At 46.3% G+C, this 13,816-nt stretch overlaps 1 protein-coding gene across 3 annotated transcripts in view; it reads left to right on the forward strand.

Annotated features, from left to right (window-relative positions):
* rgs3a (regulator of G protein signaling 3a) overlaps positions 1-13,816 on the forward strand; it is a 310,654-nt gene that overhangs the window by 286,182 nt on the left and 10,656 nt on the right. Inside the window, exon 1 of one of the 3 annotated variants that reach the window (XM_076283452.1) lies at positions 6,838-6,937. The exons of the other annotated variants lie outside the window; for them this stretch is intronic. Within the exon in view, the coding sequence (XP_076139567.1) occupies positions 6,894-6,937 (44 nt within the window). The 5' untranslated portion in view covers positions 6,838-6,893. Of the gene's footprint in view, positions 1-6,837; positions 6,938-13,816 lie in introns of those variants that run through there. 3 annotated transcript variants of the gene reach the window in all.

Below are 13,816 nucleotides of genomic sequence, written 5' to 3' on the forward strand. Positions count from 1 at the left end.
TAACTTTAATCTGATTACTGGTTTGTAAATAGTAGCGCGTTAGATTACTCGTTACTGAAAAAAGTGGTAAAAATAGACTAACGCGTTACTAAGTAACGCGTTACTGGCATCACTGCATGCACACACATGCACATGTACATGTAGATTTGAAATGCGTTGCTGGCGTGACAGAGAAGACAGAAGCCAACGCACCCATACAAAGGATGAGGGAGAAAAGGAACACACAATTCTCTCTTGCTCTTTCTTTCTTTCTTTCTTTCTTTCTTTCTTTCTCTCTTTATTTCTTACTTTTTTTTAATCTCTCCCCTGTTTGCATCTCTCTGGTGTGTGTCTCTTACTCTATCTTTTCATTTCCTTCTCTCTATCGCCCCTCTCCTCTCCTCCCCTCCCTCTCTCCTCCCCTCCCTCTCTCCTCTCCCCCCCTCCCCTCCCTCTCTCCTCTGTAATCTTTTGATCTGTCATCACCTCATCCGTCTGTCTTTGAGAGGGGGCAGGGGGAGGGGGCAGGGGGGGGGGGGGCAGGGGGGGGCAGGGGGGGAAGGGTTGTATTACCCTGTAACTCTTCTCCCTCTCACGTGTGCTGCTTAACCCTCTCATAGCTCCCTCTCTCCCTTCCTCTCTTCCCAGCGATTCCCCCTCTCTCCCTCTCCTCCCTCTCTCCTTCTCCTCTCTCTCCCTTCCCCCCTCTCTCTCCCTCTCCTCTCTCTCCCTTCCCCCCTCTCTCTCCCTCTCCTCCCTCTCTCCCTCTCCTCCCTCTCTCCCTCTCTCCCTTCCCCCCTCTCTCTCTCCTCTCCTCCCTCTCTCCTTCTCCTCTCTCTCCCTTCCCCCCTCTCTCTCCCTCTCCTCTCTCTTGTCCAAACGGGTCCAGTTAGAGAGTAAACTAGGGGGGGCTTTCTAGCCTCACGTCAGCAGCGCTGCATCACCCATATAACCTACATTAAAACAACCAGCGGATGGTGGGCGGGTGCCGTTTCGAAAATTGGTCAAAAAACTTTGGTGCTGATGGATGGCTGATGGATGATAAGTTTTGCTATGCAGTTATGGTTGAAATAATAGCCCATCAGCGCATCTCTAGTGTGTGTGCCTCTCTCGCTCAGAGGGGAGTGAGAGGCTGAGGGTCGATCCAGCATGGATTCTAAACTCTGTGGTGGATAGGATCTACAATTAGGTGTTAACAATACTACTACGCTAGGTCGAAGTACTCACAGGTGCTATTGCGCCACACATTGTAGTTCTCCTGTTTATTCGCTTGGAAAATCGCCACGTTTCATGTTGCGTGGCCGTAGCATTTCTATCAACTACTCGTGCAACTGTATTTAAATCGGGAAAACGTGGATGTTTTTGATTACTTCTACGCTTAGTTACGGCAAAGCCCGCTAGCATAGCAACATGCTAACACAGTCCAGCCGCGCACCAGAGCGTTTGAGTGCACGTACCGACACGGGAGAGGTATGACTCAACTCGTGAAAGTTAAGGTGAGAACATATATTACTAGTGACATTGGGTGGCGTGTTCCTTTAAAGCGACAGTGCACAATTTATACATTAAACAGCATAAAATTAGCAGTATGTTTAAGCAATTAATATTTTAAAAGAAATACTTTTCATACTAAATTATAGGCTATAAAAAATGTACAATAAACCATTTTTTTTATGCGTGTGTGTGTGGGGGGTGAGGGGGGGGGTGTTGTTGCCAATTTTCAAAACCCAATGTGGCCCTTGATCCAAAAAGTTTGCCCACCCCTGAGTTAGAGAGTAAACTAGGGGGGCGTGTGCTGTCCAAACGGGTCCAGTTAGAGAGTATAGGGGGGGTGTGTGTTGAGAGGTGGTAATGACCAGCGACTCTCGCCGCCCTGTTTACACCTTTGAGTGTGTATTATAATGAGCGAAACAACACACCTGGTGGTGCAGGTGCAGGTGTGACTCATGAATAAACATGCAGTGTTGTGGTGCCTGCGTGATTAGAGCGCAGTGTTGTGGTGTCTGCGTGAGTGGAGGGCGGTATTGTGTCCAGATGCGTGATTAGAGTGCAGTGTGTTTGGGTGTGACAGGCCTGCTCTAACTCATCGGCACCTCTTTGTTAATCCTATGGAGGAGTTTGGAATACAGCCATCGCATATCTTCCCTGTCCAAACTTGCTAGAATAGATGTGTATTGCAGAACCACTGGGGCACACAAAAGCTTGATTTCCACACAATCCCACTTTTGGTTTCCTGAACATCTTCATTGTGTTTGGGAACGTTTAGCATTATTCAAAAGCCACTGAAACTAAATACAGAAACAGAAACCATCCTGCTTTCCAAGTTCAGCCCTCTACCCTCACACACAAAGCCTGCGCTCATCAGCTGATTGATAATATATACACCCTAGAATACAAATACCAGCTAGAATATGTAGGTTATAGGTTGAATTTGCGTACTTATTGATTTTAAAGAACTATTTATATATCTGTGCGTGGCATTGTATTGTTATTTTACAAGCTTTTTATTTTCCTCAATAGTCAAAAGTAAAGAAAAGCTTTCCATGAGAAGTTTACAAACATGTAGTGAAAATGCTCCACCCCTTTGCTACATACAAATACTATACAATCATACTGAAGATGATATGAATAGTATATGAATGATGTAAATACTTTATAAAAATGGAATAAAGTGTATGGTTGATTGATAATACAAAAGCAAGCGCTGTCCTGCTAGCCCGATGCACTGTGTGCAAGCTGCTAAAGGCTCTTATTCATCACCTCAACATGACCAGCGTGCCAGACGTCCATCAACATAATGGGCCACACAAGCTCTACCAGGGCTGATGCAAATGCAGATGTGGTCTTTGTGTTCTACTTGAGTCCATCAGAGTCCACTTGAGTCCATCAGAGTCCACTAGAGTCCATCAGTCCTAGAGCACCTGGCCTGCCCTGCCTGATGACACACATCCATCAGAGGGGCCATCGATGGTCGTGTTCCTGCAGTCAGCCACCATGACATCAGGCTTAGACCACACGACACTAATCAGCCACCATGACATCAGGCTTAGACCACACGACACTAATCAGCCACCATGACATCAGGCTTAGACCACACGACACTAATCAGCCACCATGACATCAGGCTTAGACCACACGACACTAATCAGCCACCATGACATCAGGCTTAGACCACACGACACTAATCAGCCACCATGACATCAGGCTTAGACCACACGACACTAATCAGCCACCATGACATCAGGCTTAGACCACACGACACTAATCAGCCACCATGACATCAGGCTTAGACCACACGACACTAATCAGCCACCATGACATCAGGCTTAGACCACACGACACTAATCAGCCACCATGACATCAGGCTTAGACCACACGACACTAATCAGCCACCATGACATCAGGCTTAGACCACACGACACTAATCAGCCACCATGACATCAGGCTTAGACCACACGACACTAATCAGCCACCATGACATCAGGCTTAGACCACACGACACTAATCAGCACTAATCTCACACTCTCTCTCTCTCTCCCTCCCTCCCCCCCTCTCTCTATCCCATCTCTCCCTCTCTCACACTCTCTCTCTCTCTCCCTCTCCTTCACTCACAAAGCGCTTTCAGACATACGTGTAAGACCGGAGGTTCTGCTGATGTTAAACGGTGGGGCCGTATATATCTGAACGACATAACCGGTCATATGGAAGTCCGCATTTAGCCGGTTGTTCTACTACTCCCCCCCCCCTAGTATTTCCTCCGGACATAATGTAAATGTGCTGTGTCTGAACAAAGCGTAGAACATGCGGTTAAAATTCACACCTAGTGAAAGGGCGTGTCGGTGACTTTTCTTTTGTGCATCCATGTGGTTAAATCTGACTTAAATGCCAGTGTTATGATGAAGTGGCATAGTGCTGTCCAGAAAATCTCCAACCTGGAAAGATGCAGACATCACGGAGCTACTGTCCATGAGGGCAGACAGCATTGTGATAGAACACATGAAGGGAACAGCAAGAGACACGTTAACCTACAACTGCATCGCAAGGCCAAACTAATTCAGAAGACCGAATCATCATAAGCAGAAGGCGCTGAAAAGGCAGTAGCCTACAGCGACGTCGTTGACGACAATAACAGGAGTATTTCATAAATTGTTTGCCAACACGGTCGGTTTTCTGTTCATTGATAGCCTTCTCATGACCTCACTGCTGAGCTGATATCTGTTGAGCATAAATATGCCTAGAGAAAATGAAAACGAAGAAAACCCAACTTTGTTCCAAGCTCCTTACGTAAATGCAATAGACACATGGGGAGAGGATGCTTTTGGAAAAATAAACCATGAAAAAACGAACCACTTTACTGTTATGTTAGTATTTTGTTTGTTGCTTAAAAACGTTGTATATGATGGCCTTGAAGTCGTGCATGCTCTCTCCAATGCAAACCAGATTTGGGGTTCCATAGCCAAGTAATTCTGCTATATAACGTTAAAAACAGATAATGTGTTTATTCGAAGCACACATAGAAATACTGTAGGTCAATTTCAAGTGTGCACTTACGTGACTACTTCAAGTATTAGCCTACGCACAATAGATTTCTCTTCTTTAGCCTACATAATGCATAGCCTACACTTTGTAAACAAACAGCAGCTGTGACAGCGGCCACATATATTCTGCATCATATCTCGCATCTTGTGAACTCTACAAGCCCACACCCCTCATTCGACAACCACACAGAGATTCTGTAATGTGCGTGTATGTCGTTCACACATAGATCCGTATAAGGTCAGTATAAGGTCCCCAGGTTAGCATCATATCTGAATCATCCGAAGGGTAGGACCTCTGTTTGACAAACCTCCGCATATACTCCGGAGGTTATATCTGAAAGCGCTTACACTCTCTCTTTCTCTCCCTCCCTCCCCCCCTCTCTCTATCCCATCTCTCCCTCTCTCTCCCTCCCTCCCCCTCTCTCTCTCTCTCACACTTTCTCTTTCTCTCCCTCCCTCCCCCTCTCTCTCTCTCCCATCTCTCACACTCTCTCTCCCTCTCTCTCTCTCACACTCTCTCTTTCTCTCCCTCCCTCTCTCTCTCTCCCATCTCTCACACTCTCTTTCCCTCTCTCTCTCTCCCTCTCTCTCTCCCTATCTCTCTCTCACACTCTCTCTTTCTCTCCCTCCCTCTCTCTCTCTCCCATCTCTCACACTCTTTTTCCCTCTCTCTCTCTCCCTCTCTCTCTCTCTCCCTGCGTCTCCATCTCTACTCTCTAGAGTGCAATAACCACCAGCTTGAGTGGAGAAATACTGGCCCAGAATCAACACATCTGCGTCAGCAACAGAGTGTGTGTGTGTGTGTGTGTGAGAGAGAGAGAGAGAGAGAGGAATGTATGTATGTTTCTGAGAGAAAGGGGCATAAAGACAGAGAGAGATCATTTTCTATGTCAGAGGGCAAATAGATGTCTGGAGCGTCTGGTGCATCTTGTGTTGCGACTGAGCGACACAAACAGCTGAGTGGCAATGCCCTGCAGCCAGATGCTTTAGTATGCTGTCTCTCACTCTGAAATGAATAGGCAAGAAGAAGCGCCACGCACAACAGTCTAAATCAGTCACAAAAGAAACTGCAGGAGGTCTGGCCTTGTGGAGGAAGGAAGTGGATCAGCCAGAGATGAAAGCTCCTGAGATGAGTTGATAGTAGATAGAGTGTGTGTGTGTGTGTGTGTGTGTGTGTGTCTGACAGACAAAAAACAAACGGACGAGCATTATGGGATGGAACAGCTGTCCCCCAGCAGGCAGGCCTTCTCTTAACACCTGCTACTTCACACACACCAGGTGTGTGTTCCGGCTTCCCCTGCATCATGCCTAGACGTGCCTTAAGCACACACACACACACACACATGCACACACACACACGGACACACACATGCACACACACGCACACACACACACCAGCCACTTCAGGACAAAAGCTTTTATTGTACAGGATCTAAAACAACAAAGCAGAAACAGTTTGAATGAAGGTGAAGTGATACGGTCCCAGTTTCAACTAGGAATCCCCAGTTTCAACTAGGAATCTGGGAATATTAGTAGGAGTGATTTCTTCTGGAGCCCAGCTGGAGGAGATGGCCGTCTAGTTTGGTCCAGAGGCATCGGGTGTCTGGTGAGGGCCGCCTCTGAAGGCCGTAGCTGTTGTAGCTGTCATTGTGTCCCCATAAGCCTGGTTGTCCTGTCCATGTTGCGGTCAGTAAAAGGTGTCCTGTCCATGTTGCGCTGGTCTCCTGTCCATGTTGCGGTCATGTTGCGGTCAGTAAAAGGTGTCCTGTCCATGTTGCGGTCAGTAAAAGGTGTCCTGTCCATGTTACGCTGGTCTCCTGTCCATGTTGCGGTCATGTTGCGGTCAGTAAAAGGTGTCCTGTCCATGTTGCGCTCAGTAAAAGGTGTCCTGTCCATGTTGCGCTGGTCTCCTGTCCATGTTGCGGTCATGTTGCGGTCAGTAAAAGGTGTCCTGTCCATGTTGCGCTCAGTAAAAGGTGTCCTGTCCATGTTGCGCTGGTCTCCTGTCCATGTTGCGGTCATGTTGCGGTCAGTAAAAGGTGTCCTGTCCATGTTGCGCTCAGTAAAAGGTGTCCTGTCCATGTTGCGCTGGTCTCCTGTCCATGTTTGTTTGTTGTCCTTGTGGCAGGCAAGCAGTCCTCAATTAGACAGACTGGGAGATTGAGCCAATCCCCTCGGCGGGGGTGGCGTGTGATTGGTGGAGAGGTCAGAGCCCGCCCCCCTGGGGCCCCTCTGCGCTATATAAAGCCCAGAGAGCGGAGCAGGAGGCCAGAGGAATGTGATCGCTGACCACCCTACCCAGGGAGTCCACACACACACACACACACACCCTACCCAGGGAGCACTAGCCCAGCGTCCACACACACACACACACACATGTTTCACACCATGGTGGACTTCTCTGAGAAGTACCTGGAGAGGTAGGATTTAGCTTTTTTTTCTTCCTCTTCTGTCAGCATGTGTCTTTGTCTCTCAGCCCTGAGAGGTTTGAGTAAGTAGAAGGAAATGAGGTGAGGGAGAGAGAGAGAGAGATAGAGAGGGAGACAAAAAGAGTAGTTTCTCTCTGGAGATTGTGTTGAACCCATTTAACCTAGTGTTCATTTTGTGCTGGACCTTTTTCTTTTGACTTTTGGTTCCTATGTGATTTGTGGGTCGTGTGTGTGTGTGTGTGTGTGTGTGTGTGTGTGTTTCTGATTAATTAGTGTGAGGGGTCTAGAGGTCTTTATAGTGTTTTCTCCCTCCTCTAGCCCTGAACTTTGACTCTCCCTTGCCTAGTGTGTGTGTGTGTGTGTGTGTGTGTGTGTGTGTGTGTTTTGGATCAACAACAGAGTGGCTATGCATGATTGAGCTCCAGTGTGGGGTGGTTTGTAACGATGTTCACAAGGTGTGTGTTTCTGTTTAGTTTCTGCACCTGCTGTTAAGTGTCTGATCCAAACGACTTTGCCTGGTGAGTAGTGAAGAGAGGCAATTATATAGGGAGAAGCTTGAACCTGCTGTGTGTGTGTGTGTGTGTGTGTGTGTGTGTGTGTGTGTGTGTGTGTGTGTGTGAGGTAACTATATAGCGAGAAGCTTAAAGCTGCTGTGTGTGTTGATGCCTCTATGTGGATGGCAGGAGAGCTATCGTGGCAAACAAACACTCACTTGCAGGCCGGTTGTCCCTGCTCGGGTACACGCTTTGACACATAACCAACATAAACAGCCCTGACAGCCTCGCAGGAACAACAAACATCGACGAACGGATCAATGACCTCTCAAACTTAAACTCCACAACCTAACACACGTGGGTCATTGCGAGGTTTGATTTGGGGGAAGAGAGGAGAGCCCTTAGAAGACCATTATTGTACCGTTGTTTTTCCAATTCTAGAACTCCACAGTTTATGATGTAACAATGCTCTCTGTTTATGATGTCACAATGGTCTCTCTTACCGTCGTTGGCCTTGCAGCTGTATGGAACCCACGTCTGCAGTATAGACCGGTTTCAGGTCCCTAACAACCGTCGTTAAGGACGAACTCGGAGGACAAGCAAACCCAGAGCCTATAGCAATACATTGAGAGAAAGACGCAAGGAGGTTGAAAATTGTTAACTTTTGGCAGAGAAAAGCAGACGGAAATTCCCCTGTGTGGTACAGGAGACATTTAATTTTTTTGTGATGTGTCCGTTCAAAGCTAAAAAAAATGTAAAACGCCAATAAAGTAGGCAGGCCTAGGTGCTAGACATTTGGATACGAAGCATGCATTATGAAGCTACGAAGTTATGCCACAAATGTTATCTTCATGCTCAAGAGGAAAAACTCAAGTCATGTAGGCTAAATAACTTAGGGTAGGGACGTTAACAAAGTGTTTTTTTAATCATATTCCTCAGCATATCATTTTAATGAGAGACTTATGATCCATGAGAACGGAGGCTAACGTTATATATTTCACGCAAATGACAATATGCAGGGTAGCTTCTAGCCTAAAGTTAAAGTTGACACTCCATTTGAGTTGTTTGTTTTAGAAAAGAAGACATGGGCTTGCAAGTAACGTTATTGCATAGGCCTACTATAAGGTAGCCTAACTTATAGCTAATCAGTCATAGGCTCCTGTCCTGTCAGTTAACATCCAGCACAATGCATTTTGTGCATTGTAACGTTATTTCAGTCAATCGTTCAATGTGTGGCCAGCATAGGCTACTTTATCAAAGTAATTATCCTCTGACCTCAGGGGGAAATGATTGTCCACCCCTGTCATTATGTACCCTTTGAGTAGGTAATGTTCTCACTAAATCTAAACTAATTGTTTGTGCAGTCAAAGCCCTAACGCTAACATTAGCTTAAGCCTAACCTAACTTTACAGTGACTGGCCACATGTTTACCTTCCGTAAAATCCGTTGCTTTTTCATAGGTAAATCCGCTACACCTCTAGATGAAAACAATCCAGACTCGGCTACACCCAAATATTTCGGCAATATGTTTTTATTCTTCATCTTATATCAAGTTCAGCCAGCTTGTTTTCTATGCGCTGTCAGTGTAAACAACTAGTGCTTGTCCTCCGAGTTCGTTCTTGACTACGGTAGTTAGGGACCTGAAACCGGTCTATTGCTGTGTTGCTTCTCAGTAACATTCTCATGGGAGTGTGTGAAATGCATCTCTTATTTATTTACATATTTATTATATTTGTTTGGGATCTTTCTTGGTTCCACTGGCATGACAAGCACACTGCACGTCCACAGTCTCAGACCTTAGTCCTTCTGCTCACCAATGCATTCCTGAGTGTCCCAGTTCTCTCCCGGCCCAGAATAGCATGTGGTTCTATTACAGGCTGTTATATGAACCAGGAGGTGTGGGAATATGCGGGGAGTGTGGAGATAATTATGGAACAGAAGCCCCCCCCCCCCCTTTGTTTCTCTCTAGGATTGGGATCATGGAGAGTCTGGTGACTCGTTTGAATGACACCATCAGAGCATCCTAATTTTATAATTTCCCCATGAGGGAACACCCCTGTTCCGTCTGATTAGAGAGGGGTGGTGTGTGTGTGTGTGTGTGTGGGGCTGTGTTTGACTGATAATCACTAAGAATGCATGTTGCAGTCAGAGATAAGTGGACGTGACCATCACAGAGGAGAGAGGGAGGAAGAGATTAGAAAAAGTGGAGATGTGGAAAGAAGGAAGGAGAGAGTTATAATAGAGTGACACTCTATTCTATTCTGTTCTATTCTATTCTATTCTGTTCTATTCTATTCTATTCTGTTCTGTTCTATTCTATTCTGTTATATTCTGTTCTGTTCTGTTCTGTTCTATTCTATTCTGTTATATTCTGTTCTGTTCTGTTCCATTCTATTCTGTTCTATTCTATTCTATTCTATTCTGTTCTGTTCTGTTCCATTCTATTCTGTTCTATTCTATTCTGTTCTATTCTATTCTATTCTGTTCTATTCTATTCTATTCTATTCTATTCTGTTCTATTATATTCTATTCTATTCTGTTCTGTTCTATTCTATTCTGTTATATTCTGTTCTATTCTGTTCTGTTCTATTCTATTCTGTTATATTCTGTTCTGTTCTGTTCCATTCTATTCTGTTCTATTCTATTCTATTCTATTCTGTTCTGTTCTGTTCCATTCTATTCTGTTCTATTCTATTCTGTTCTATTCTATTCTATTCTATTCTGTTCTGTTCTATTCTATTCTGTTATATTCTGTTCTATTCTGTTCTGTTCTATTCTATTCTGTTATATTCTGTTCTGTTCTGTTCCATTCTATTCTGTTCTATTCTATTCTGTTCTATTCTATTCTATTCTGTTCTGTTCTGTTCTGTTCTGTTCTGTTCTATTCTATTCTGTTCCAGAGCCATATAGATAGAGATGTAACATAGTCAAAACATTAAGAATGTTATATCAGAACATGAAATAATAACTTAGCTGCCACACTTATTAGCTATTCTAGCTAACATTTATCGTAGCTCTTAGTGCTAGGGCTAATGTAACTCGTCAGTTTGTACGTTGCTCAGCGAATAAGTAAGCTTACATCTTACATGTCTTAAGTTAAAGAATTGAAAGAAATAGAAAATAATGAAAACGCTTGAACGGTATTATCTGTTTCCATTCAGGTCTTGCCATAGACTTTGCCTAAGTGCTTATAGCTTGTAGTCTGCCGTGCTGTTCAGAGTCTATGGTTGCTATAACAACCGCTGCTGTGCTTCATACACTGACGAGATAAACGTGCAATTGTGGTTTAAATTCTTCCGATAGACAAAGAAAACAAACCAAAATATATCTATGCAAGAACATGGGATGTTGTATTCCAAACAATAAGCCAACAGTCGTGGAAGGGCATTACTACGGTTAAATCTCACTATAATCTCCTAGCTGTGCGATATGTCCCATTACAACCCATTGATTTGATTCGTCTTCTTGCCGTCCACTAGGCTATTTTGCTGTGGCGCGAACAAAACGTGACGTCACATGCAAGGGGTGAATTCTGTTCTATTCTATTCTATTCTATTCTATTCTGATCTATTCTGTTCTATTGTTATGTTGCAGCTGCTTCATACTTTTGCATGTCAGTTTCAATTCCCTGGGATTCCTTTGAGCTGGGCACGCTTCACACCTCCACTGCACCATCACCAATCTGCCCCCATCACCAGTCCAATCTGCCCCCATCACCAGTCCAATCTGCCCCCATCACCAGTCCAATCTGCCCCCATCTCCCACATTCAAAACACTACTGCAACATTCCACAGCCATTCACCCAGACATCTATCACCCAGACTTCCATAGGTCACTTAATGAATGACCATGACCCCCCTCCTTTTCTCTCTCTCTCCCTCTCTCTCTCCCTCCCTCCCTCTCTCTCTCTTTCTCTCCCTCTCTCTCCCTCCCTCTCTCTCTTTCTCTCCCTCTCTGTGCTGTAACACATTAGCTGCAGGCAGGCTGGTTTTGCACTGAGAGGAGGCCTGGGGGTCTGGGCTGACCAGGGAGCTGACCAGGGAGCTGACCGTGTTGCATAGCAGTGTGGAATGTGTCCTTTCCTATCCATGAACGAGAGAGGAGGAGAGAGAGAGAGAGGGAGAGGGAAAGAGAGAGGGGGAGAGGGAGAGAGAGAGAGGGAGAGGGAAAGAGAGAGAGCGAGAGGGAAAGAGAGAGAGAGGGAGAGGGAAAGAGAGAGAGCGAGAGGGAAAGAGAGGGAGAGGGAAGAAAAGAGAGGGGGAGGGAAAGAGAGAGGGGTAGAGGAAAAGAGAGAGAGGGAAAGAGAGAGAGGGGGAGGGGTCAGAGAGAGGTGGCATTAAGTTGGGGGCATGAGAGCTTTTCCAGGGATTTCTCCTGGGGTGTCCAAGTCACCCTACATGCCATGAGGCTCTACTGGTGCTGTGTGGGGAGGTTATTCTGGAGGGGTCAGTCAAGGTCACCACCACCAGTGTCTCAGCTTGTCGTTCACTCCTGCCCAGTTGTCGAGCGTCTGATTCGATGTCAGACGGCTTGATAGATGTCGGCTTGATAGATGCGCTTGCGATCTGCAAATCCCGCCCCCCGGCACGAATCTCCGCCCCCCCGGCATGTGCCTCTGCTGTTGGAATGCGACGGTATCAGGAATGGTTTGGTGCGTCCCTGGGTGTAGCAGGGGCCTGTTGGCAATAACAGAGCTCCTCACTCAACACCCGAATGGAGATTGTCACAGCATGGACTTTATTTATTGTATTTGTTTATCTCATGAAGAGCTTAACGATCCATTTAGTCTCTCAGGCCACGCTGCAGGGCACACAGATGGCCACATGGTGGCAGTAGATAGTCATGTATGTTATTATTCCACCACATCACAGTAAACCACCCCCCACCTTTTTCCTCTCTTCTACCCTCTCTTTCTCTCTCTCTCCCTCTCTCTCCCTCTCTCTCTCTCTCTCCCTCTCTCTCTCGCTCTCTCTCCACATGTATGTGACCATCTCTTTCCACTTAGTGTAGCAGCCTTGAGCTGCGGGGGCCACATGGAAACCAGACCCAGATGAGATGGCAAATACCAGGCCATATAACTCCCCAGCTTCTCATCACATGCGGACACACGCACACACACACACACGCACACACACACGCACACACACACACACACACGCACGAACGCACGCACTCACACACACACGCACACACACACACACACACACACACACACACAGAGGGTAACATCTACAGAGCAGAATTCCCAGAGAGGGCTAAAAATAGCCCAATCAAAGGCATTCCTGCGCCCATGATTGCTCTATGTTGTCAAGTGGAGTTTTTGCTCTTTTGTTTGCAAAGTGACGCCACAAGAATGCTGAGCAGCAGAAGGAGGTCCCCCCCCCCCCACTAATGAACCGCATCATCAGCCCTTAAAGCCCCTTCCCCCCCCCCACTAATGAACCGCATCAGCCCTTAAAGCCCCTCTCCCCAGTCTCACCAGAGTGGAGCTACGAGCTTCTGAACTTCTGAACAGGGGGTGAGTACTGAAACTGCAGACGTGCTGTTTGTTATTGTTTGGGTGCCTGTGACGTGTGGCCATGGGATCATAATATCAGGATCTGCTAGAGGGTGATGAGCGGGCGTTCTTCACATTCTTGCTCTCGTTGTTTTGTGTTTTTAGTGTCCACTGTCCTCACTTTGGACGGACAGACAGACACACAAGTGCAGTGCAGTGCAGTCGCATCCGGCGTGAGGAAGTTTACTCCGACCGGACACCTCACGCGGCGCTGCGTACTGGACACATAATAACATTTCATCCCTCCATCCCCCCCTGCCCAGATAAGGGAGAGAGAGAGAGAGGGAGGGATAGAGGGATAGAGAGGGAGAGTTGGGATGGAGAGAGAGGGAGGGAGGGATAGAGAGAAATCTATTAGAAAATCTATCCTTGGTGTTTGTGAGAAACATTCTGCATTGCTTGGCCAAGATACACAGCGTCTCTCTCTCTCTCTCACACTCTCTCTTTCTCTCTCACACACTCTTTCACTCTCTCTCACACACACACTCTCTCTCTCACACACTCTTTCACTCTCTCTCTCTCACATACTCTCTTTCACTCTCTCTCTCACACACTCTCTCTCACACACACTCTCTTTCACTCTCTCTCTCACACACACACTCTCTTTCACTCTCTCTCTCACACACACTCTCTTTCACTCTCTCTCTCACACACACACTCTCTTTCACTCTCTCTCTCACACACACTCTCTTTCACTCTCACACACACTCTCTTTCACTCTCTCTCTCACACACACACTTTCTTTCACTCTCTCTCTCACTCTTTCACTCTCTCTCTCACTCTCTTTCTCACTCTCTCTCTCTCATTGAGGTCTGTGTT

The sequence above is a fragment of the Alosa pseudoharengus genome, unplaced genomic scaffold, assembly GCF_046254945.1.
Source record: "Alosa pseudoharengus isolate Yale_2024_CS ecotype anadromous, Long Island Sound unplaced genomic scaffold, YU_APseudo_1.1 YU_APseudo_1.1_scf_14, whole genome shotgun sequence".
NCBI lineage: Eukaryota > Metazoa > Chordata > Actinopteri > Clupeiformes > Clupeidae > Alosa > Alosa pseudoharengus.